General features: G+C 42.5%; 1 protein-coding gene across 1 annotated transcript in view; it reads left to right on the top strand.

Annotated features, from left to right (window-relative positions):
• LOC119401222 (protein O-mannosyltransferase 1) overlaps nt 1-26,252 on the top strand; it is a 44,421-nt gene extending 18,169 nt beyond the window's left edge. The window contains exons 12-19 of the mRNA XM_037667906.2: nt 1,923-2,019; nt 2,102-2,194; nt 3,572-3,686; nt 14,388-14,488; nt 19,334-19,450; nt 24,390-24,516; nt 24,843-25,017; nt 25,778-26,252. Of these exons, the coding sequence (XP_037523834.1) occupies nt 1,923-2,019; nt 2,102-2,194; nt 3,572-3,686; nt 14,388-14,488; nt 19,334-19,450; nt 24,390-24,516; nt 24,843-25,017; nt 25,778-25,964 (1,012 nt within the window). The 3' untranslated portion in view covers nt 25,965-26,252. The remainder of the gene's footprint in view (nt 1-1,922; nt 2,020-2,101; nt 2,195-3,571; nt 3,687-14,387; nt 14,489-19,333; nt 19,451-24,389; nt 24,517-24,842; nt 25,018-25,777) is intronic.
• The last annotated feature ends 1,015 nt before the right edge of the window (nt 26,253-27,267 follow it).

The following is a 27,267-nucleotide window of genomic DNA, read 5'->3' as shown; positions in this document are numbered from 1 at the left end:
CTGGCATTGCGGCAAAGCTGCCTTTCGGACTCTGCTATCGCCGCAAATGGATTGACTCACAAAAGTGTGGGTTCGAACCTATGAAATGATAGATGTGGCAGAGGTGGGGATTTCAATTAATGCCGTGTGAGAGCTGAAATTTGGGCAGAAAGTGCAAAAAATCGGATGCCAAAGATTATCAGCGTTTGAAATTTCAGACGTTCTTATGCATTGATGTCTATGGGGCAGATTAGGAACTCTGGACTCGAAGGGAGCGAACCCTTTTCCGCCACATCAATTGGGCCTACACAGAAGTGGAAGGAGGAGAAGGGGTTGAGGAAATAGCGTCTTTCCCTTTCATGTGTAAAGTGTTGTCAACACCACTTTGGTTGCACCAAATCATGTAATAAATACAATTTGGCCTCTGCATTGCCTCATCCTTGATAAGACAACTAGGGAACACCGCCTCTCCAGCGCTCCACCAACCTAGCCAAAATAAACACTTTCATGTTGCTATCTTATGGATCCTCAGCAACTTTTTTCCTGCAGTTTCGCTTCGAAGTATTCGAAAAATATTCGATTTAATTCGCACTCAAGCTTTAAAGGGCCCCTAACCACGCAGAGGTCGAAACTTAGTTGTGGCGTTGCAGTTGTGCACGAGTCTACTGCGAACGCTGGAGGAGTTGCACGCGCTTTGTCGTTTCGCTCTTTCCTTCGCTAGGCTGCGTTCGTCGGCTCGTCTGTCCACCTCTCCGAGTGCCCTTCCTCAGCGCCCGAGGTGAAAACGCAAGAAACGCGAGCATCTGCTAGCAGAAAAAGGTTCTTGTTCGCCCATTGACAGCGTCTCTTGCTCGAGACGTCACCTAATCATACAGGTGACGTCATGATCGCTGTAGTCTATAAAGGAAAGGCACGGAGAGGAGCACACGAGCGTCTGTTGGTGGTTTAGGGGCCCTTTAATATTCTAATCCGCTTTGCACCCAAACTTTAACATTCGAATTTAATTTGCACCCAAGCTTTTGCTATTCGCACAGCTCTACTTGTGTGTTCTGCAATCATCGACATCTTGTGTGACATTGTCAGTTTACCATTCAACATTGATATGACGGTATTGTTTAGACTAAATAAAAAGCAAGAGGCTGTCATGCCAGCTAAATTTATTTTTCTGCGATGTCTGTAACTTAGTGTTTCCATTACCGAGTTGTATTTACATATTTTACATTGGTAGATATTTTTTCCCAGTGTGCCATTTTACTGGAATAACTGTAACCTGAAGTGTACTGCCGGAGTGTTTCCGCTCGGTAAAATTAAATTTTATTATATTTTTGAAGCTGGAATATCTGTTTCACATTAGTGTGCACGTATATATAAGCGACAAAGTATTTGCTAGCAGAAAGCAGGTCAACTACAACATAGCTATATTACTTGTCTAAAAAAATCGGAGGCCAGTACAGAAACTCTAATTTTCTAAAGATGGACATAAGCATGGCTACAATGCCCATAGCCGTTCCATTATTACTGTATTATTGGCACAAGTATGAGCATAGTTTTCTCATAAAACACACATTAAGTACGGTATATGTATGTCTAGAACATCAGATATGGGGAATATTGAATGCTACACCATCCAATCTCAGTGCCATGCTGATACCAAAACTCGGTGCAATTGTGGGCAGTGCAGTACAGTAGCAGGTACAAAAGGGATAGAAAGAGCATGTGGCTGTGGCATGGGCTGCATTTGTTTGCTGATAACCCCAGCAGTAGAAGTTGCATTTGGAAACTTATTGTTAAGAAAAGATGGCTGAGGAGATGCCCTTTCATACCAGACTCAACTTCATTACCACACTGCTAGCAAACGAGCCTTCCACACCCTTCATAAAATGTGCAAGGTCATTGTAACATTCTGCTTTTTGTAATTTCTGATTGGTGGCTTTCGCTTTCAGCCATGATGTCGCTTCTCCAATGTCACCTCAACATCAGGAAGTGTCATGCTATATTAATTACAACATATCTTTCCCATCACAAAACTTGTGGAAAGTGGTGAGCAAACATTTAATGCTAAGTTTTTGTATTATGTATTTTTATAGCCTTGTTCTACACCTGGTTGTGCTTGACATTTCAGGATATTGTGAACAGAGACACGGAAGGGGACATCTGGCACACGATACATTCACATGTGCGACTAATTCATGTCAACACATCCCAAGCTTTGAAGGTGAGCTGAAAGCCATGTTTATAAAATAGACTACCTCGAAAGTTTTACTTCCGTTGAATTGACTGTTGTGCAGTGGGCCGAGAGAAAATTATTGTTCTCTTTATTTATCTTTAGTTAATAGTAGCTGTGTTCAAATACAAATACACAGGGTGACCCCACCCATGAAGCATAAAACCTTTATAAAACGCCTTTAAAACGTTTAAAACCTCTATAAACCTCTATAAAACGTTTTATAGAGTTTCGCGTTTCATGGGAACTATCACACAGCAAGATTTAAAAAAAAGAAGAATGGTATTACGCAAAGCAAACCTGCTATACATATTGTTCCCAGTAGACTGGAGTAGCCACTACTAATTTTTTTGGTAATGGTGTAATTAATTAGTCATAATTATATTTGTAACTTGCCAAGTACTCACCTAATTTGATATCAAGATGTCAATGAGGTACATGTAGGCATGGTCAAATGACATCTAACTACGCTATTTTCAACAATGTACTAATTGCGTTCTCATTCTTTCTGGTTGATAAAGAAAGCCCACGTAATCTAAAAAATAACACGACTAAACTGCATGCTTTGACGTGTAGCCGCACTAGTCGCGACCGTAGTTTTATTTTAACGAGGCTGCATGCTGCACCCATGCACAGAACAACGGACTCAACATGCAGTAGCTCTCTTACAGGTTCTAGGGGTGGCTGTGGTTTATTTTCCTTGTAAATGCTCTGACAGGAACACTACGGTGGTTGCTTTCGTTATTTCATGGTTTTTGCGACATATAGCACTGATCTTCTCCTCACAACTTTCTTGCTCAGCCTGCTCGTACAATCACTACATTCGTCCTCCTTGTCATTGCATATTGACATCCTGTCATAGCTTCACGTAATCATCTACCTGGCCTGAATCACCTGGAGATGGCTGGCGCCATGTTTGGAAAATATGGAAGGCTCTATGTTTTGGGCCACCCTCACGGATTTTTACAGGCGCAGGCATGGGTTTGCAGCAAATAAATTTCCACAGTAGCTTTTGGGCATTGCTACGTTACAATTTTAAAATTCATAGGATTAAAAAGTTTCTTTCTCGATTTTACGAACTTTCCGATTTGATGAAATAATTCAAGCTTGGTCATACTTCGTTAAATCGAGTTTCAACTCTATAATTAATATCATTTTTAGTTTTGGGTGCATCAATGTTATAATGAGGTTCAACTGTATCTTGCTTCTGTGCTCTCGCTCTTATATTATCATGCCCATTCTCCCATTGTTGCCTGCTATGCCTTCACTTTCTATCTGACCCTCCTGTTACAGGGTGCATAGCAGAGCAGCCTGCATCAGATGAACCTATGGGCTTTCAGTTTTATTTGCATTGGTTCTCACTTTCAGTTTAGTGGCAAGCAACTTCCAGACTGGGGATTTCACCAACATGAAGTTGTCACTGATCGTTTTATCTCTCAGGATGATACAGTGTGGAATGTTGAAGAGCACCGTTATACTAAAAGTAAGTAGTGCCACAAAGGCAACCTTCCTAAGAAAGGCAGTGCATACGGTATACCTGCACATTATTTTACTTATTCTGTTCGGGTACCATCTAGTTGGCCAAAGTGCTGAAAATTTTTAAAAATCTAGCTTTGTATTAATTAGGTCTAAGTAGCTTTGCTGCATGAAGGGGCCATAATGTCATCATTGTGTGGCTTTATCACAGAGTACTGACACTATTCTCCACAAGGTAAACTGTGTAATGCTCAGTGTGGCTTTATGTGGTCAGCTACCATACTAAGGGCAGGTTTGTCACATTTAATATTGTTTTTTTGAGACCACAGCTCTTATATAGAGAGTGTCCCAGCTATCACACAGCACGATTTGAAAAAAGAGAAACATAGTTACGCGAAGTGCACCTAGTGCATATTGTTCCCAGTATACTGTAGTTGCCACTACTAATTTTTTCGTAAAAGAGGTTTAGTTAAGTAGTCCTCATTATGTTTCTAACTCGACAAATACTCACCTAATCATTAAAATTAGGGGTGTGTGAATATTCGAAATTTCGAATATTTTTCGAATAGTGTTTGCTATTCGATTTGATTCGCACTGTAATTTTACTATTCGAACTTCCCAAAAACAAATATACAGTCAACGTCCGATTGAAAGTGACCCCTTCAGATTTTCAATGTGCTTCACCTCATTACACTCTCGTATTACAGCAAAACTGCCTTTCACGCTCCGTTACGGTCGAACTTTGCCAAGACACAGTCAACGTCCGATTGAAAGTGGTCCCTAGATTTTCAATATGCTTCACCTCATTACACCCCGGTATTGCGGCAAAGCTGTCTTTCAAGCTCCGTTATGGTCGAACTTTGCCAAGGCACAGTAAACGTCCGATTGGAAGTGGTCCTTAGATTTTCAATATGCTTCACCTCATCACACCCCCGTATTGCGGCAAAGCTGCCTTTCAAGCTCCGCTACGGTCGTAATTGTATTAACTCAAGAAAACGCTGGTTCCAACATGGAGATGAAAGATGTGACAGAGTTGGGGGCTGAATTAATGCTGTTTTGGGCCCGAAATTTGGGCAGGAAGTCCGAAAAATCAGACGCCGAAGCTTTTTAGCATCAAAAATTTCAGATGTTCTTATATATCAACGTCTACGAGGCAGATTTGGAACTCCGAACTTCAAGGGAGCACACCCTTGTCTGCCGCATCAGTTGGGTTTCCACAGAAGTTGAAAGAGGAAGAGAGGCTGAGGAAATGGCATCTTTACCTATCACGTGTAAAGTGTTGTCGGCAACACTTTGGTTGCAACAAATCATGTACATAAATAGAATTCGGCCTCCACATTGCCTCATTCTTGATAAGACAACTATGAAACACCACCCTGCCAGTGCTTCATCAACCTAGCGAAAAAAAAACACTTTCATGTTGCTATCTCGTAAGAATATGCTTAAGAATCCTCTCTAACTTTTTTTTCTGCAATTTCGCTTCAAAGTATTCAAAAAATATTCTAGAAATATTCTAGAAATATTATAAAAATATTCAATTCGATTCGCACTCACACTTCAATATTCTAATTCGCTTCGCACCCAAAATTTTGCTATTCGCACAGCTCTAATTAAAATGGTAATGAAGAAAGCCCGCAAAATCTGAAAATCGACACATGACTAGACTGCAGCACACATCAGGAAGCAGCGCCCTCAAACAGGTTGTGAACGGCGCGGGGTGCATCGGATCGGATCGGCGGCATGGCACGGGGGGGAGGGTGCAGGAGCGGTTTTCGTGCAGTTTCTCGTATCAGTGGACACAGTACGAAGCGGTGAAATCACAGCATGTAGAAGAGTATACGAACCGTTTGTTGATGTCTGCCGACGTAGTGATTGTGCCCTTTTAGTCAAAGTTCACGGTTGTTGTTCGAGCCACGCAGCCCTCACCCCCAGCGTCGCTTCATGCCCCTTCGCCCAGCGAAAGACGGGTGGAGCGTTTACTTCTGGTTGAAGAGCAATTAACCCCAGGCCTCACAGTCGGGGTGATGTTATCACATGCGCCCACCGTGCGACAGAGAAGGCCACCTTGATTTATCTCTGCTTCAGCCATGATCCTCACCAGCGCACGCGAGCTTACAACATACGATGTGCGCGGCGGTGTTGTCGATTCAGACATTATACGGAACAGTACGGTGACGTTGAAAAAATTTCCAGAGTGTCCATATAATTGTTATCGCAATAAAAAAATATACAAATACCGGGGAAGAAGATTCGCCTTTTTTCTGGAGAGCTGCATCGTCTCCGCTGTAAAGTGTTGTTCCGTTGGAAGAATCAAATAATCAGACGCCTTTTCCATTGGTTTCATTCTCGCCATACCCTTCTTACAAGCGATATCTCCTCGCCACATATTTCTTCATAAAATATGCGTACAGTGTAAGTACTAAGCGTTCAGCCTATCAGGATTTCGCGCTTGTCAGCTACGCGCTGTTATTCCGCTTGCTCAGTTGGAAACGCACAAAATGAAGCGAAATCAGTTGATTGCACACGATATCTAGTCACGCGAGACAAGGTAGAAAGGGTGGGCGACTACATGGGAAAGCAGGTTGAGAGACAGTTCACAATTGATATTTCTCGTATATGGAACAATCGAGAGTGCGTACCCTAATGATGTCACGTGAATCACTATTGTGGCGCCACGAAGTGTGCCAGAAAGGCGAGAAACGCCAAGAGAAGATAACGTGCTTGAGTTTGTATTTTCAGAGGCTGTTTTGGGGCCCTTTAATATGGACACTCTGAACAGCTTTTCACCGTCGCCGTACTGTTTCGTATAATGTCCAAATCGACAACATCACTTTGAGCACCGTGTGTTGTACCCACGAGTAAAAGCTCGCGTGCGCTGGCAAGGAACATGGCTAAAGCAGAGATGAAACAAGCTGGCGTTCTCTCCTAATTTTATTTTCTGCAAGGTTATGGCGCAAGAAGCTTGAAGCGCGTTCTGTTCCTCTCATGTTTGAATAAAGCGCGAAAAAATGACAACACACAGGCACGAAAGAGACAGGACGACAGGTGTTGTGGTTTTTTCGCGCTTTTTTTTTTTTAAACATGAATTTGCACCAACTCGCCCAACTGTCCCTGCTGTTCCTCTCACTTGTGTTGGGAGTTGTGAAAGCTTTGTGACGTCAAAATAAGAAAAAGAGCTGGAAACAGAGGGTGCGTTGCCCGCCAAGCTCCCGCTACTCAGCGGCTGCTGTGGACAGCGGCGGCATGGACATATAGAGAAGAGCTCCCCCAGTGATGTGTGGTATTTTTGTGTCCACATTCCCCGTTTATAATAACAGAAAAGACAAACGGTGGCGCGCCGCAATTATAGCACGGCGGCGGCGGCATCATCCCTCTCGGGACTTCGGCGGTGGCGCGAGCAGCGTGAGCAAAAACAGGCGGCGGCGCGGCACGACGGCGCACAGCTCTAGTGGCTACTACAGTATAGGCGATGCGCAAAGCGCCGACGACGCCATCTGTCGCCACTGCTCGGAAGCGCTGACGGGTCCCAGCGACCAGTGTTCCCGCGAGCGTCTACGCGAGTGCACGGATGGATGGGTTTTCGTCGTGATTTAACGACTCTGTCAGGCCTCAGCGATGTCGAAAAATAACTGCTGCGTTGTCGGCTGCTCAAACACACACAAAAAATCGCAGGAACGCACTTCTACAGGTTTCCGGTGCTATTTCATGAGCGAGAGCGACGGCGGCTGTGGATTGCGGCTGTACGACGTAGAAAGTAAGCAATCGCGCTTTGTTTACGACAGTGTTAGAATGATTATTGTGTTTTTATTTCTCCATTTATGTCGCTACGTATTCAGCGAACGCTACTACGTTTACACTTGGTCGCCTCGCCTGCATTGTAGACGCTACAATGCACATGAGGTTGTTATTAGTGATAAGACGCGATGCCTAGGCTCTCTTGAAAAACGAATGGCGCAATGCCAGAGAATGTGGGGAAGGTGACGGCTCCTTTACAAAAGCGCCGTGGAATCACACGTGTGCTGGATGAAATCGGCTGCGTTTTACCTATTGATGGCACTGGAATGCGATCATCGGTGCAGAATGTTCGCTGTGCGCTTCTGCACCGATGATGACAAGTGTATCGTTTATTTTTTTCACAAGTTTATCGTGCTGGTTTCAAAGTTTTACCAACGCTGACCCTTCGCGTGGCCGCACCTGTGAAATCTATACGACGGTGCGACAGCACTCCCTCAAAATCTACTATATAAACACATGGCACGTAAACGAAGCTACTGTGTCGAGAAAAAACGTTGGTTCACGCGTCAACGCATGCAGGCATTATTGATCGCGACGTTATAACGAAGGCGGTGTACTTACGATGAGCTCCACTTCGTAGGGAAGCTTGTTGACGCTTGTCTGTGGCAAACACTTGGCGCGTATGGTGACGTACATTGTCGTCCCACGCAGCTTTGACATCGGACACATGTCCACTATTATAAAGTGCGGCTCCTTTGCGCACACTATCGCCGCAAAAGTAATTACCTGGGACGCGCACAAGCGGCAAATCGCACGCGCGCAAACGAAGCGTCTGCTACGCGACCAACCAGCAGTTCAAACGGCCGCCGCTACACGGCTTTCAGTGGCGCCCCTATAGGCGCTGCGCATCGCGGATACTGGGAACAATATGCACTAGGTGTGCTTCACGTAACGACATTTCTCTTTTTTTTAAATCGTGCTGCGTGATAGCTGGCATACAGTTTCCTAAAATGACCTAGAGGGAACTCTGGCGCTGCGATCGTTCAGCCACCGTGGGAATGATGGGTAGTACACGGATTTGCCTAGTCTTCGTGCTTGTGGGCTTCGAACGCACTTGTGGCTTTGTTTATTGCTATGTTTTGGTTTTCTTTCGGATAAAAGACTGGATCGTTGTGAACTTCGTGACCAGATTTGAATCGGTGAGCCTAAAGAAGTTAAAGTGGCGAAGTGAAACTGCTGATTTTTGCTGAACTTCGTTTTGCGACAAAGCGGATGCAGGCGACGCGGAGCCAAACGGAGCCGAAAGAACGAAGTTTAGACAAATCCGTGTACTACCCATAATTCCCATGCTGGCTGAAGCGCGATGCATTGCAGCTCCCATAGACACTAGTGCCAGAGTTCCCTCTAGTAAGTATTGTAGGAAACTCTATGATAGCTGGGACCCCCTGTATATTTAGTGTAAACGGTTGAATTGGCATCAGCAAATTTGTTTTATAATTTAGCAGCTGCTCTTGGGATTAAATTGAGATGCATACAGGTACAGTCGTGCTCAATATGACTTGCAACGCAGGAGCGCGTGGCCTCATGAGTTCAAAGATTGCGCATGGCTTCAAGTTGTTCTCAATTCCCTAAATAAATAATATTTTCTTATTTGGGATCATCCCCAAGTGAAAGAACAGCATTTAGTTATGGAAATAATGGCTAGCGGAAGCCATGAATAGCCTTTGAACTCACGAGGACACGCGCTCTCGTGTTGCAAGTCATATTGAGTGTGACTGTACTAAAAGCAAAGCATATAGGCATGCCTTCATATCTCTGTATTCAGTATTGCATTTAGCTGGCATTACTGCAGATTGGATGCAATATTACATGCTGCAGCATATTGTGTGACTGTACCACAGTACTCTACTGAAAACTAGAATACAGATAGCTACCTAGTTATATGACTTATGTACATCGTGCTTATCCTCACTTGGGCTAAGGGAAATCACTGTTGGCAGAGGAGTGTAGTGGGTTCTTCCTTCTCTGTTTATTGAACTATTGTGACATTTTAGCAACCAGAAGTCAAGTTTTTCCTTTCTTTTAAGCTTAAAGGCATATCATAGCTATCGAAGGTAAATCTTAAAAAAAAAAAACATTAGATACAGTAAAACCTCGTTGATCCTGATTTCACGGGACCGGAAGAACTGTCCAAATTATCAAAAGTATCATGAAAACAATAAATAAATGTCGATTACATCAATGTACTTTCATTTTCTTGAGGAATATGTAAATGCGGTAATTATTTTGTATAAGAGCAGTACAAAAGCCACAATTTTCATCATTTGCGACTTCGTACACATTGTGACCGCTACTCAGAACCCACATGTCTTAATTGGAAACGTGCTGTGAACCAATACTTTATTGTGTAGCAACAACGCGATTGTGGGTGGTGACCACGGCCTTCTGATAGCCAGTGGCTGTTTTAGCTGACCGCGAATGTCATTTTCGTACCTTTGCGTCGTACATTTGCAGGGCTTCGCGCTCGGTGCGGTCCGAGGAACGTCTGAATTAACCGGGTTGCGGCCAAATATGACTGAATTAACGAGTTTGATGCCATTAAACAATGTGTATGCTGGCCAGGGCCAGAGAACTCATCCGAAGTATCCTGTTTTCCAAATTAATGAGCGTCGAGTTAAGAAGTGTTGAATTAACGAGCTTTCACTGTATTCTAAGCCTGTTGATGGCAGTAAACTACATGATACAAGGGGTGAATATGATACGTCTGCTGCTTTCAAGTGCTTTCATGTTTTATGGGCCCAACTTTAAAGCATTAAAAAAAATGTACTGTTGTTCTCTGTTGTCATCCCTAGATGAAAAAGGGGGAAGAAGCTATGTCAATGCTTGTCACGAACTTGAGGGCACATCATGAAACGCATTGTGTTGCTATTGTGTAATTGTTGCTACTGTGTAATTTCAGCACACAATAGAGCACAGTACCGGCATGTGGCGGCACACCGTGGCAGGAAGCACATCCGATCCAAACACCTCTCTTGATGTATGTCGGCTTTTAGCCAATGGCAGCAATCTACTAAATGACGAAATAAAGCTGCCACTGGCATCTTTAAAGGGAAAACGGCAATATTATCAACAGCAGTGCCCTACTTACCGAGAAATTAAGCTAAATGTATCACATGATGAGCGCCACGAGTGGGACATTTTGGAAGTGATCCCGATGACGTATGGAAGTCGGCCTACAATAAATCACTAGTAATCAAACTAGCAGCAGTAAAAAAAGAACATTCCGAGCATCAAAAGACATAATAAAATGCTGTTTGTTCGTTTCCGCTTGATTCACGGAAAACAAAACCTCTGTGGCGTTGCCATGGGGAACGGCGCGCGTGGTTCAAAGGTTCCGTTTTCGCCGAACTGCGCCTCGCCCGTCTCAGGGGTAGTTTCGGGATCGCGTACTGCCGTGCGTGTTTTGCACGCTCGTGAAAGTCGCTCTGACAGAAAGTTCTACAAAATGCCGCATGCGTGTGATATTGCCGGATGCCCGAATGGTGCACAACGCCAGTGCTGCAGCAAGGAAATCGGTGTGTCTTTTCACTGGGTGCCGCGGAATGAACCCTTATGCTCGAAGTGGCTTAGTGTCATGCCATTGCGCCAGTGTGCTAAACAGTCAAAACCTCTGCGTGTGTGCTCGCTGCCCTTTCGTATTGAGGATTACGAAACCAACCGCAACTTGGTGAAGGCTTTGAATGTGCCCATCCGAGCAAGTCTTCGCCGCAGCGCCGTTGTTGCTACTATGGGTCCCGCTACTTCCGCTCGGCTGCTACTAGTGTCGGCGGCCGCGCAGTAAAAGCAGGCAACGTTGGGCACGGCATCAGTGACGTATGAAAGTCGTATTTTCAGGCGGGAGATTTGAAGCGCGCTAACGCGATGCGGACCACTAAAAACGTGATTTTATTTCAAAATAAGCACTTCCTTGGCACAAAAGCAGCACTACGAGGTTTCTGGACCGCTATTTCAACAATCAACGTCGACTTAATATTTAAAGAGAGTGAGAACGAGCCTCTGTATGAAGAGAGGGTGCTTGGGATAGTCTCAACTTCGCGCCTCACCAGTGTTGCCAGCCGTGGGGTGATTTCCCTATTTGTAGGGTATTTTCAGAATTTTTCAGGCAGCATGGGGTAGAAGGGCGGTAATGCGTTTTTCTTATCAGACGTAGGGTAATTTCCACTTTTAACTCGTCATCGATCTGTGAAAAATGCAGACAATCGATGCGACATGTCCAAGGGTGACATTCCTAAAGAGATCTGAAAACTAAATCTTTCTTTGAATCAATTGGTACAGTTTTATCTTCTATGCCACCATATAGGGCAGAGATGAAAGATAATACGTCACACATCCCTGTGCTTGCATTGTTTTTTTTTCCCATGGATGGTTTTTTCCCCTCTCTGTCGTTTCCGATTTGTTGGTTGCCTGGAGGGGCTTTTAAATTTTGCGATGGTGGTTGGTTACAGTTATTAAGGTGGAAGGCTTTGATGTCTCATTAAACACGAAAAGTCAACGCGAGTGATGCAGAAAATTATCGTCATATAATGACGTCACATCGTGACATCATCGTGATGCCACAAATTGCCAGAATTTGTGACGTCATCATGAAGTCATAGTGACAGCACTGTGACATCGTCCTTTGGTCACAGATGAGCCGATCCTAGAGGCACGTGAGGTGCAGAAAGCTTGCAATGCCTCCGATCCTGGAAGCAGTGCAAAACCACGCTAGGTGCAGAAATGTTTCGAGAACAGGGGTATCAATACAATCGACTGAGAAGAAAAAGGAGATGGCTTTCGCCTTCGAGTCATCTTAGGGAAATTTATAAGGGATTATGTGAGTTTCTTCGATGAGAGTGGATGGATGGATGCTAAGAGCGTCCCCTTCATAACGGAGCGGTCACCTTCGCTCCACCAAGCTCATTATTATTATTATTATTATTATTATTATTATTATCGTTATTATTATTACTGTTACTATTATATTTCAGCCTACTCTTGTCTAGCTGAATTAAGGTTCTCTTCCTGTAAGAAACCTTATAAATTCACAGTCCAACTTTCTGCATCTACTGCAGATTGACCTTAGTTTTCCCACTATTTTCTTGCTTTCTGCCTACTTTTCCGCCAGCAGTTTTTCATTTGTTTTTTACTTATTTCTATCGCTGACCTGTTTACCTTTCCAATGTTGTCCCTAAAACCCGAGCCTTCATATAGGCTCGTGCCCTAACATACACCCTAGTGCATATCTTCACATTCAGTTAAAACATGCTCCATAGTAGTTTCCTTACCTCCCCCTGGCACGTGCATTTCTCTTTACTGAACCTCGCTTTTATAGCTATGCGTTTCTAAGCCATCCTGACATCCCTTCAAACAGCAAAGAACTTCCCCTTTAATTATCATAAAATGTATCCTTGCTTATTTCGTCCTTACCCTTTCGGTAGTTACTCAGAGCCAATTTTCTATCTGCCGCTGCTATCCGAAAAATCTTTTCTGCCTCTCTGACTTATTGCTTAACGCTCTTTGTTACAATGTCGCTTACACTAGCTGCCAGCCATGTACTTGCTGATGAGTCTCCTAGTTTTTTTTTTGCTCAACTGTGAGTCAACGCTCTTCCCATCTGCTGTCTTTCATGTTCCTTAGTCTCTTTTGAAGACTACTTTTCAAACAACTGAAGTAGCTACCAACTTCAGTGCCACCACGCATCTGCATGTCGAGCAGTGAAGTATATTCTGTACCTTATTATTACACAGGCTATTTATAGGCTTAGGGTAAAATGTATGGTAATAAAAAAATTGTGTAGGGTAAAGTGGGTAATTTGAGTCATGACATAGGGTATTTTCCGAAAACTGGTTTGAAACACTACGCCTCACATGTAAACTCTACATGCCGTGCACGGCTACAAAATTTGGCTGAGCAATGTTTTCTGTTTGTAGAATGTGTCTTTTTCACCCAGCCCAACTGATGGTTCAGGGACCCTTTAATATGCTACTTCTGGGGCAGGGTAATGTCAGTGCACTACACCATGATAACCAATAAATCTTTCGTTAAAGCATAGCAGACAGCAATAGTGTGTATGTGCATGTGCGTAGTACTAAGAAAAATCCAGGTTTGGCTTAAGTGAGCCTCATGCATTGATTTTTACTTCAGTTAATGAAAAAAAATGTCAATTTTTTTCTTCTCCCCAGCCTTTATACCATGCTTTGGTCTGTTTAATGGTTTTGTGTAGCCGTGTTAGAGTGTTCTAGCCATTGATTCGGCTATGGGAGGTTGGTGGTTTGAATCCGGCTGCTGGACACTTGCCGGTTCAGTGTAGGGAAAGGTGTCCACTGACCAGGCGCCCAGTAGTGCGGGGATTGTGCAACACCTGGGGAGTGTATTCCAACCCATTATGGCCTACAGGGCACTATCCTGCGAGCAGTATACCGTCAGGGCGGTTGATATGTTAATATGATGTGAGCAGTGCTAATCTCTTGAGCTGGGTGAGCATGTACACTAGCATTCAGTGTGAGGTGCAAGACAGTGCTCATGGTCAAAGGGGCTCCAAGCATTCATAGGGACATTAATATGCAAAAAATTGGTTTAATAATGAGTAATTGGCACGTTGTTTAGTCTAATTTTTCGTATGTTGTTACCGCTGTGCAGTCATGTAGCCCCTCTGACCACAGGTACCATATTGCAGCTCATATCAAATGTGACAATACTGTACTGCAAAAGACATCATCAAGAGGGCTGTAACCGATGAGGGTCGAAATGTGGACTTGTTGGTATTGCATAATAATTGATGGTAGTGCAGGCTAAGGACAAGGACCAAAAAATGGCACACACGACACAACACAGTGTTAACTTTCAACAACTGGTTGTAACTTGTGTCCGGTGGTTATTGTCATTTGTCACATAAGTATTCGATTTCTAACGTGCTTGCTCATTGTAATTGTAGATTCAGATGAAAAAGAGCGGGAGCGTGACATGGTCTCGGCTGAATTTGTACCACTGCAGCCTACACACTTGACGTTCTTCCAAAAGATGTGGGAGCTTCAGGTACTGTGGCTTGTTCGAGACAGTGTGGTTTTGTTCTTAAAGCTTTCACCATATACTGAGCTGGTAGTGAAAAAAGGGCTTGAATGTACCATTGTACTTGAGAAAGTTGGTATGAGAACACTGTTTGGTCATCCCATATCAAGTGTCCCAGGTGTTTTAGTAGCAACCATCTCAGGATTTTGTTTTAAAGATCATGGCTATTACTGTCTTGCGCAAGGTGTTTTCACAAAATATTTTTGTTAAAAAAGTTTTCTGGTAACGTAATGCACTTCAAAGTTCGCTGATCTGTGTGAAACACAGCACCGCACAGGAATGGTTGTGCCATGCGGTGAAATGGGGCAAAAAAAAAAACTATGCCAGCTGTGTTGCAGGTGTGAACCTCAAAAAATATGTCGTCTAATATACTAAAATAAAATTAGATATGGACAGAAATGGAATGCCCATACACTGGCCTATCGATGTTTGTTTATATTTTTACTGGGAACACGTCAGCACGTAAACAGCTAAAAATGGGGAATGATGGAATTTTCGCTTGTTTCTCCCAGTTTTTCAGAATATTTGTGTAGTGTAGTGGCCCCGAAGTATTTTTGCTTTGGAGTTACTCATCTAGAACAGTAAAGTGCATTGAGCATTAACATAATTTGCATTATTTTTCTTTGTAAATGCTTTTCATTTTGCCTAATTCTATGAAAATTAACGACATACGTAGTAGAAAATATTTCTGCCCCCTAGTTGCTAATAAAACACCACTGTATATTCAAGACTAGTTGTCAAATGCCGTTCACCCGCCACGGTGGTCTAGTGGTTAAAGTGCTCGACTGCTGACCCGTAGGTTGCGGTTTCGAATCCCGGCCGCAGTGGCAGTATTTTCGATGGAGGCGAAAATGCTAGAGACTGTGTACTTAGATATTTAGGTGCATGTTAAAGAACCCCAGGTGGTCAAAATTTACGAAGCCCTCCACTACGGTGTCTCTCATAATTATATCACGGTTTTAGGACATTAAACCCCAACAATTATTATAATTATTATATCAAATGCTGTTCAGGCAAGCATTTCGTTTGCTCCACAGTAAATAAATTTAATATTAATGTGTAGTTTGTGGTGCCATGTTCCAACATTGATTAGGGAAGCCGTGGGTCTTAGAAAGATTTTTAAGAGTTGTAGGAATGGCATTAAATTTAATACACTTATTCAGTTTTTTCTTCAGATTCGAAATCTCTAAGTAGATTTTTTAATAGCTGCATTTAGAACAAAAGATATGCAATTTTTAACGCATATTTAAGCATATTATTACGGAAATTTTTGCCAACTTTGCTTTGTCAAGCACAAAAACAAAGCAAGTGGCAAGATTGCCAGAAGGCTCATCTAGCCGGTGATGCTATTTATTTTCTTATAATGTTGTTCACCAAATTTATAATTCTCGATACTCAAATAGTATGCAGCAAAAAATTTTCACTCGTATTTGCATTTGCATCCATTTGTTTTGCATTCGAAGGTCATTGAAAAAAACATGGCTGATCCCTTTGTCATAGGAATCGGTATAACACGAAAGTGAAACGTGTCTTCACAGAAACAGTGCTTATTGTGTAGTGATATATGAGACGTTGTACAATGTCTATTCGTGTTTGGCAGCTATAGCGCCGTTTGACGTGGATGCATCCATGTTGACAGCATGTCTCTATCGCGACGACTAACGCCCATGATTATGATTAAACCGTTGTGGTAGCTGACGGTGTGAACATATATTTGGACACAGCGAATCGCGAATCCCGCGTAAGGATGATATCAACAAGCTCATATTCAACACTGGTACCCGGTATGCACTTCTTCAAAGCGTCGTCAATTAAGGAGAGAAACGGCACGGTGTGCGCTTTCTAGTAATGGGTAGCCGACGCCTGTGCTCATACATACACTAACACACACTGCGCTTCAGCAACACGGGAGGTAGAGGTTCGTAACCTGAGCCGCAAACGCGTGCGTCCCGCTGGTTTCTGTCTCGCAGGCTCTGCTCTCGCTCCACCAAGGCACGACATTCGCCCGTCGAAATCGCGTCCTTTCTGCAACACGTATTGCAGCAGTTTTGTTAGTCTGTGCTCTCGCAATTGAAGCAGTCGGCGGCGGAGAAATCCCGTTGGTGCACGTGGAAGCTGCACTACTCCGATGAGCCTACACACGCTAACACGAAGCGGAAGGCAAAGAAAGACATTAACCAACGTAACTGCGTCAAGGGTACCTCGGCGACGCCAGCGCAGCCAGTCTACCTCTCTGGTATCGAGACGCTGTAACCATGACCTCCGATATCCCGTGCAATCTCGGAGTAAGCGCTAGTAAATGTCGATCGTGAAGCATTACTTCTTTTCACATCTCACAGACGGCGGCACCGCCCCGCTCCGCCCGCCGCGAAAGAGAATGTGTGAAAGATATAAGGCGCGTTCGCACTGTGTCTCGCGTCTCCCGAGTTAGCTTTGACGGTAGGGCGCCGGGCGCTTGCCGTCGCGGCCGCAACGTCGTGGGTTCGATTTCCAGCGGGCTATCTTTTTCTTGGTTTTTTTCTTTCTCACCTGTTGGCGTCCATTTTATCAACGTCATATCCGTGACGGATGTACTTGGTGGACCCCGGCATAAAACACTTTCGTGTTAAAAAATTGCGTTAGCATCACTGGCTAGACCAGCTCTCTGGTAGTCTTGCCACGTACAGTATAGACCGCTTATAACGTAAGTCGCCGGAGTCGCGAATATCCGCACTATAAGCGGTACCGCACTATAACCAAAACAACCTTCTTCAAAGGCTGCACTTGCGCAAAACATGTTGAGCATGTAGCCTCGCGTGTCCGATAATCAACACATGCGATTCGGGGCGCTTACAACCACTTAAATCTCGGAATGTTCAAAAATTAACCGCCAAAGACCCGCATTGCCAATGAAATGAACAGGAGGGGAAAAAGCAAACAAAACAAAGTGCCATCGCGGAAATTTGCCGACTACGTTTCAGGCCACCTCGAGGTATGCGCATTACACAGAAACCATGTCGAATCGCGACCGAAATTTCACGTGGTGAGCGGTACCGACCGTTCGATTTCACGGGCGCGCACGCGATGTCCAAGACATTGCAATCGAATCCGGAACCACCATTCGAGAGTTGCATGTGCCGACCATGCCCTCGTTTTCATTAACGATATGATTCCCTTCCCTTCAAGTGCAGCCATCGCAAAAAGTTTCGTTGATTCCGCACCAAACCGCAACTTTTATCGCCCGCGACCGCTACCGAAAAGCAACCAACGCTGATTAGGCCTAGCCTGTGGTTCAGCGTGTTGTCGCGGCAAGTTTGTCCAAGACAACATGAAGATCGGACGTCGAAAAGATAGCACTCAAGCACTAACCCAAGAACAGCGCGCGTGATACGAAGTTGTGTTCGCGGGCCGGGAGATCAACAGCGACAAAAGCCCGCCAAGCTCGTTTAAGTCCGCGCACTGGCAGAAAAGGCTAAAGCTCGCGTCTTGAAGCCGCAAAACTTTTCAATTTGCAGACGAGGGTAGCGCAAACGCGATATCTGTAGCAAGTGTGAGAACGACGACGCTTTCCCGACAGGAACTTACTTTTAAAGCGCACTTGATGAGGACGCGATCGTACTGATCGTACGTTCCACGCGGAACGCGCTGCCGGCAAGCGGCCGCGGAGCCTTGCCGCCGCCGGTGCAAAGGCTACTCTGTCGCCTAGGCAACCACAATCCTTCTCCACTCGGCGAGCGCGCACAGCGCTGCCGCGGTCTTTTTCTCCCATCCGCCCCTCGTTCGTTCACTAGTGCGTGCCCTCGCCTTCGTAACGACCTCGTCGCTCCCCTCCCCAGCGGCGTACCTCCTTTGAGAACCGCACTCGCTACCGCGTTTGTCAGAAATATTTTCCCGCAACCGCATTATAACGGTATTTCATCTTGGGGGACTGCACAATAAGCGGTATGCGTATACATGCGGTTCTATGGGAGGGTAAACGGGAGTCGAAAAAGACCGCATTATAACCATGCGGTTACGTTATAAGTGGTCTGCACTGTACTTTGTTTTTGTGTATGACAAAGCCAAGTTGCCAAAAAGCACCGCGAGGAATATCCCTTTAGAAATTTCATATTTTTTGTTCTAATGCAGCTATTAAAAATCGACTTAGAGATTTGGAATCCGCAAAAAAAACTGAATAAGTTTATTAAATTTCATTCAGTTCGCCCAACTAATACAAAAAAAATTTTTTAGGAACCACATCTCCCAGGCATAACATGCCAAGAAAAATTTTTTGAACAAGCGTATTCTGGGGAAATTCTCTGTGCATAACAGTAAATTGCCGCGATTTTTCAATTAAAAAGATGGTTGCCAAAATATCTGGGAAACTTGACATTGAATAACCCAGGTGTCCGTACATGTGAAGGTACTTCAGTTTTATGAAGATATGATGCTTTACATGAATGGAGATTCATAAGATTCAAGTATTCTTCAACCCTCTTGAAAGCATTAGCTTTAGTGTGTTGTAGTGTGAAAGGTCCCCACATCATTACAGATTTGTCTATAAAGTGGCAAAAATATAAGCTCATTGTTTTCACGTAGCTTTAGAAATAGCAGATAGAAGTGCCTTGGCATACTAAGATTGTCAGCAACACTGTATTTAAGTTATCCAAGCTTGGCTTGAGGTCATTTGTGTGAAAGGCCAATAACAACACCTGTTCAATTTTGGTCAGCTCGTGGTCTCCTCCAACTTAATCATCCACCAATGTCACAGTACTAGTTTATGTTGCTTTGACATACTTAAGGATACTCAAATGCTCAGTAATAGATTTTTTTTGTGCTTTTAATTTTTTTCAGTACAAAATGTTATTGGTAAACCAGGAGAATGTGCAGGATCATGTGTACAGCTCTGAACCAATGGAATGGCCACTAATGGTTCGTGGCATTGCATACTGGATTAGTCCCGTCACCAATGTAAGTGCCTAAGGGGGATGAAGAGTACTGCCACTACTGTTTTAAAAATTGAAAAGAAACCTAGTCCTGCTCAATTTTGTGTGCTGTGTTATAGTTGGAAAAAAGATCAGGTATAAGGTGTTTACTTTTCTTTACATCAGAGATTTGAAGTAGAATTTGGCCTTTATAGAAGTAACGATATCATTTCCTGTGTGGTTGGACATGTGAAAACTAAGCTTAAGAAGAACATATTGTGTTTTCCTCTTTTTTTTTATAAAAATTATTTTTTGTTTATTTATTTATTTTATTGATTTTTTTTTTACACTTGACATTGTTGATACATAAAAGAGCACTAGAATGAAAGCACTTGAATATGCTTTAGCTTGTCTTGATTCGCATGTGTACAATCGATGTCTGTTGAAATCATAAGATATGTTAGATCTGGTTTGGGCTCCTTGTCGGCGTTAAACAAGTATCCTTGTGATATTGTGAATGGTATTTCATGATTCATTCTGTAATTGCAATCCAGGTCATAGCGTCTTTTGTAGTCATGTGTATCACAGAGTACCCCAGGGTTACAACAGGTTCTCAATAATTCAAACTCAAGGGGGCCCCAGGATTTTGTTTGAATTATCAGAAGTTCTCATAATTATGACTTCGATCTACATGCTATCTAGTGTTGTAATGTCTATTGTGTCTCAGGTCCGCAGCAACGTCATAGACAGCTTGCCAGTAAAGCAGTAAAGTTTTTAGATATCAGCGACCATACTGGTACTTGTTATTATACAGTGCATGCACGCATGTGCAATTAATACCCGTGCCACACGGGCACAGAAACTGACATTCGGTAGTGAAGGCATTCAGTTCCCGAATGACATTTTTTTCGTTGGAGCTGTTACACGTCCAAACTGAATGACATTTGAGTTGATGATGTCGATCGCAGCATCTTCTGTAGTGAGCAATTGTTGAGTAGTAATAAAAAAATAAACATGCATTTACAAGCTTCATATACCTCTGAGAATAATTAAATGTAGAAACAAGCATACTACACTGCCGTAAGCTTTAGTTCATTGCTTTGTTTCACAATGTTGCAGGCGACCGTAGCAACCTAAGCCAACGCTGGTCAGATCCACAGCGTAAAAAGAAAATGGCGCCTGTCGCATCCAGAATACAGCGTTTGAAGCACTTGTTTAAGTGATTAGTGTAAATATAAGACATGAAAACTTCATTTTCAGCTGAATAGGGTGTCATTTTATATAACTTAGGTATATCGCACTTCGTCAGCTGTGCCGTCGAGAGTATGCATTTCTCAGTCTAATGAGTTCTGGCGATGGCATTAGGTGACGAATGGCATTTGGGCGAATGCCATTTCGTTCATCCGTGTGGCAGCGCGCGCATGGCATTAAATCTGAAGGCATTAGGAGGTAAATGCCATTTTCTGTGCCCGTGTGGCACGGGTATTAGGGTCATAATGTGGTGTCCCGCAGCAGCAGGTAGCCCCTTCGCAATCTAAGTACGTACACTTTTTCGCATGACACCAGTGTACTGCGGCGAATGTGACTCACGCGTTTGGCAGGCAATCGACCAGGGCCAGACCTTCTTTTTTTTTTTCTTCTTGTTCTTCTCAATCAAAACGCAATTGGTCATGAGTACAGTTTGACTAGTTTGGCCGCTTTTCAGGCTAGCAATCTGTTGGGGTATAAGAACACAAATATTCAGCTGTACGCAAAAAAGGCTGCAGATATTATCTGACACGGACAAGCATTGAGTATGAATGAACCAAATTTACTCACTGGAGCACTTTAAATTAAGTGCTTTGAAATGCATTTAAAAAATAGCAGGCTAATTAAACATTCGAAATTTGTTTTAATTAACTTAAAGTTTGAGCTATCAGAGTTTAATTATTGAGAGTTTACTGTATCTTTTCCCCGTTTCATCTGAGGAAGCATATAATGTAACACAGGACCTTAAATATGCAAGCCCCCTGTTGTATAATTTCTATTCTTTACATAGTAAATTGAAAGCCCATATTGTTTGTGAGCCTGTCACGCACATTCAGAATCTTAATTTAAAGATAAGCCCCCTTCCCTAAACTTTAAGAAAATCAAAAGTCATACCAGTTTACAAAATGGGAGACCTTTCTTGCTCCTATTGTGCATTGCCCATTAGCTTTTGTCCTATTACCATTTTATAATTTTTTGCTAAAGGAATAGAGAATGATAGCAGTTCAGTTCACAAATTCTTTTCAAAGTTCAGCATTTTATTACCTTATCAGTTTGGGTTCAGGACAGGCTCTAATTTCTCTTAACAGATAATAGTGAAACCTCATTAAACCACACTTAATGGGGCACAAAGAAAGTACTTACAAAGCGGCACGATGGCTTACCTGAAAGTTGCAAATACTATGTGCTTACGTGATTATTTGCCACGTGTTCAGCAAGAAAGCCAAGAAAGTTGGCTTAAGGGGAGATGCTACTCGAAAAATGCAAGTTTTTTTTCCAAATTACATATTTTTTGTTTTTACTTGTTTTGTCAACTTTAGTTTCTATACGTTCATGACAAAAAAAAATCAACATTATATTTAAACTCAAAGTAGCTTAAAATCACTTTTAAAGAACACAAAGTGGCTAATAAAAACTAAAAAGAGCTCATTGTCTAGAGTGCCCTGGAAAATATCACCTGGCTGCTTGCCATTGCATTTTGCTTGAGAAGTTCACCAAAGTCACATGCTCAAAATAACCATGATTTGCAAGCTCTCATGATGGAATAAATCATTCTAAATTTTTGCCACATGGATGAGCTTTCATTTCTACCTTTATATACTGCATTTTTCTCGAAGATGCAATTTTGGGCAACTTTTTGAGTTTCGACATCATGGTTTTGGTACTTCTGATGGCCAGATTGGAACGAAATTTTTCCCACACATTACTTAACATGTGAAGAGTACAATTATCTCCTTCAAAACCTGATATCACTGATACAATTATTACGAATTTAAAGTAAGCAATTAGTATTGGCTGAGCATTTTAAGACTTCTCATATTATAATTTTTTTTTGTTTATTAAAATGTGTTGTATGCTCTTTCTGGTTAGTTATTTGCATTCTACAGTTAATGTGGAGCAGTAGGAGCCATTAATGGCTCATAACCATAAAAGTTTAATGGCGGAAAAAGTCTGTCCAAAAAGAGCTATATTTTACACATTGTCATGGTACAAAACAAAAACTGTGCAACGTACTATAAAACTGATTACATATTTAAAATCAGTGTGAAAAACTATGTAAACAGCTAAAATTTCATTGCCTTGGGCTAAAGATTAAAGAAACATTTTTTTTTCGAGTTGCAGCTCTCGTTAATTGTCTGCTGGTTCTCATTAAGGTTGTGTCTAAAAAAGAAAAACGAGCCCTTAAATTCCCCTTCTTTCATTCAAGCAGTAGTGACATGAACGCTCTCTTGATCACACCGGAAGTGAGCGAACGCACTTAAAGAAAAAAAAAGGGGGGGGGATGCTCAAGTCGTGTATAATTGTCTGCTGGTTCTCATTAAGGTTGTGTCTAAAAAAGAAAAACGAGCCCTTAAATTCCCCTTCTTTCATTCAAGCAATAGTGACATGAACGCTCTCTTGATCACACCGGAAGTGAGCGAACGCACTTAAAGAAAAAAAGAAAGGGGGGGGGGGGATGCTCAAGTTCGTGTATAATTGTCTGCTGGTTCTCATTAAGGTTGTGTCTAAAAAAGAAAAACGAGCCCTTAAATTCCCCTTCTTTCATTCAAGCAATAGTGACGTGAACGCTCTCTTGATCACACCGGAAGTGAGCGAACGCACTTAAAGAAAAAAAAAGGGGGGGGGGATGCTCAAGTTCGTGTATAATTGTCTGCTGGTTCTCATTAAGGTTGTGTCTAAAAAAGAAAAACGAGCCCTTAAATTCCCCTTCTTTCATTCAAGCAATAGTGACATGAACGCTCTCTTGATCACACCGGAAGTGAGCGAACGCACTTAAAGAAAAAAAAGGGGGGGGGATGCTCAAGTTCGTGTATAATTGTCTGCTGGTTCTCATTAAGGTTGTGTCTAAAAAAGAAAAACGAGCCCTTAAATTCCCTTCTTTCATTCAAGCAATAGTGACATGAACGCTCTCTTGATCACACCGGAAGTGAGCGAACGCACTTAAAGAAAAAAAAGGGGGGGGGGGATGCTCAAGTTCGTGTATAATTGTCTGCTGGTTCTCATTAAGGTTGTGTCTAAAAAAGAAAAACGAGCCCTTAAATTCCCCTTCTTTCATTCAAGCAATAGTGACATGAACGCTCTCTTGATCACACCGGAAGTGAGCGAACGCACTTAAAGAAAAAAAAAGGGGGGGGGGGATGCTCAAGTTCGTGTATAGTATCTGGTAAACTTCCTACACTTATAATCGACAGCTGCCAGTATCCTATTCATAGGGCCTTGTGCTTTTGCAACATAAAACAACTTGTTACCCATGCCTAAAGCAAACTAGGGTAAATTTGCATCTATCTTTGCTACCACTTCCTTCTGCAGCTCACTGCCTACAACTATTAAAAATGTGACTAATGTCATAAATTTGAAATATAATGCATGCTCTAGGTTTTTGTGGCTTTTATGTAGTGTTTTTTTTTATTTCCTTTTTTTTTTTGCTTTTTCATGATTTGCATAGACATAATCAATGCATAATTTTGCACCTGGCCTTTACCACTTAATATTTTTTTGTGTTCCCGTTGTGCATTGTATAAGAGGTTGTTCCCCATCGATCTCTGACCCTGGAACCTCCATCTTTATGTTCTATTTAGTATGTGTATTCATGAGCTTGTTATAAGCAAAGCTGATTTATTTATTTATTTATTTATTTTTCAAGTAACGCTCTGTTTTGCTCTTGCACTTCTTGGGAACTTTATGTTCTGTGGTGCAATTATTCTCTGCTCTCTCGTGTTTACTATTGCTTTTTTCAGGCCCAGATTCACTTGATTGGGAATGTGGTTACTTGGTACACTGCCACCGTCTGCCTCTTCCTTTATTTGCTCATCTTCTGCTTTTATCTTCTGAGACGGCAGCGGCTGGTCTGTGACATTCCTGAAGGTACCTACTGTGCATGAGTTACTAGAAATCATTTGGGATGTATGACGATATCACCATTTGTCCCTTTCCTACATTTCAACATTTTGTCACCTAGGTGCTCAAATTTGATCTTTGACAAAGAAAATTGCATTATTGTAGGTGAAAGCAGCTTTTACAGGCAGCTTTTCTTTGGCATGAAAAAAAGAGTATATCCTCAGGCTAACTGGCAGTGAAATAATGAGTAAATAAATATATCTGTTTAAAGAAATTAGGTTCAGCTCAAGTGTTTATGACAAAGTGTTGCAGGGCATCCTTTAATGTGTGTGCGTGGATATTGATTTGTGCAGATACATTTGAAAAGTTCAGGTTTGGAGGAGAGCTGTGTGTTGTCGGTTATGCCATGCACTTGGTGCCATATTTCTTCGCTGACCGGACATTGTTTTTGCACCACTACCTGCCCGCACTGCTGTACAAGATCCTTGTCATTGTTGTTGTGCTGGAGCACCTTGACTATGTCTTCTGGTAAGTGAGCAGAGCCTGTGGTGCATGAAAATGGTTTTATTTCATGCATAATAGTGGTGCAGCTGTGCGGGTTGCACCAAGGTGTGCTTAGAGTGCTCCTTTGCTTTAAAATAGCATTTAAGCAAAAAAAATTGTACCAAAGCTGTGCCAAGAAAGCACAAAAGCTGCCTCACTAGTAAAGCAGAAACCAAAACCCAAAATGCACTATCACCATCATGGAGGTGGACCTTGCGGTCATAGCCACGATGTAGCTGATGCAATCCACCGTCCATTTGCTGGTTTAAGGATGACACCAATTTATATTCCTTTCAAAAGTGTGTGATGAATATATACTGCACACCTGGTAGCACTGTATAAAAAGGAACCTTTCTTCTGATAGATCTTGTTGCAAGTTGACACACTTTCCTGTACCTCTTGTTTCTTCACCTTGCATTGCGCTATTACCTTTTGCACAGTATGAACCAACTAGCCGAGCAACATGTTTTATTATGCAATATGCACACTGCCAAAGGCACTCCATTAAAAATTAATGAAATTGGCCTAGTAGTTTTTATCTGGAGTGCCATATTGATACACATAAATGTGGCTCTGCTATATTTACTGACTCTTTCAGTGAATGTTGAGGCCATGTGGTATATAGCTGTAGGTTGGAGATGCCAAAAGTGCTTATTGCTGCACCAAATCAGCATTTTTCTTTCTGTTTCTGTTTTGTGCATTTGGCTGACAGTGTCTAATCTTCTGCTTTCTGTATCCCATGAAGCCATGTCATCAAGAAGAAGTGGATACAGCTTGGGTTCTATGCTTCTGTTATTGTCTGGCTGCTGGGTGTCATCTATGTCTTCTGGAGATTCTCTGTGTTTTCATATGGTACAACTGCCCTGTCAGCACAGGATGTCCTGGACCTGAAGTGGAGGGACTCATGGAGCTTCATCATTCACCGTCCTTGATTTCTGTTTGTGTATGTGATCTGTTACCTTCCTGTTCCTGAAAGGTTACTGAACGGGATTCTTTATTGTGTATGATTTTATTGTTTTCTTTTAAGCTGAAGTTTTGAAATGTTACAAGAACCTCATCAGACTGAGAAATTTAGTGTATCACACTGAGCAAGTGCACTGTGCTTCCAGTGAGTGCCACTTTGGTGACTCAGTGCTACACAGTAAAACAAAGTGTAGTTTGGCAATGATTGGTTTCTAAGCAAACCATATAAAGTAATTGGTAGTAATTGGGAATGGTTAATTAGTTAACAAGGTAATTAACAAGGTAATTAGTGTAGCTTTTTTATTATAGAAAACATTTCGAATGGCATTTACAGAAACTGCTTGAACGGCAGCATGAAGAACCAACATAATCTCCTTAAGTGCCACAGTGATTTGTTGTAATATATGCAGGGGAAGTTGGAGTAGCAGTGGATGCTGAAATTGAGCAGTAGTGGTACACTGGGTTTTTTGTGACATGAAACAGGTGCAGTTCAGATAGTACCTGTGAAAAGTACCTAACTTTGTTTTCTGTTTTTTTTTTTTACACTTACAACTGCTTTTGTTGAAGACGTCCACTTGTACCCTGACGAAGGGAAGTCAGCTTGCCAAATCCACTTACCAATGAGTGCACTTTGCTTCAGGTGTTGCTAGAGTTTCTCTTGTGATTGCTTTCAGTCAAGTCTAACAAGAGGCACTTGCTCAGAGCCACTGTAAATTCATCTGTCTAACAGGGATGTAAGATTAGTTACCTTGTGGATATGTTGGTGGTTTCTTGAGGTAATGTTCAACAGGAATAGAAAAGCTCTCATACTTTTTATGGTTTTACTGGGAGCAAAAAAAGAACTACATTCTGGAAATTCAGGCCCAGGGAGCACTGTTTCTAAAGCGGATGTTTCACAGATAGCTGGCTGATATCTTGACGCTGTTGATTGGGTGGGATTGCGTGCAAAGATGATGCATAATATGTGCCTGATGCCAGTAAGCCTTAAAGGGGTACTGACACCTTTTTTCGGAGGCGAGTTTACTCGGCCATACAAATCGCCTGTATGCAGAGACGGCTCTGAGCAAGTATGAAGCTCAGCAAATGCTGATAAGATATTTTATTTTGATATTAAAGTCGTTTTTTCCATGGCGCACCTACCTACATCGACACTAGCTTGACGTCAGGCTACAGTACTAATTCTGGTGACTTCACGCAGCAGTCTGGCTAGTTGTCGTGACGTCGGGTACCAAAACTTCCAAGATGGCCGCTTGTGCGTCACCAAAACCTTCA

Source organism: Rhipicephalus sanguineus, chromosome 1 (assembly GCF_013339695.2).
Source record: "Rhipicephalus sanguineus isolate Rsan-2018 chromosome 1, BIME_Rsan_1.4, whole genome shotgun sequence".
Taxonomy (NCBI): domain Eukaryota; kingdom Metazoa; phylum Arthropoda; class Arachnida; order Ixodida; family Ixodidae; genus Rhipicephalus; species Rhipicephalus sanguineus.
The sequence above is the reverse complement of the archived record's forward strand: the minus strand, read 5'-3'. Positions and strand labels throughout refer to the sequence as shown.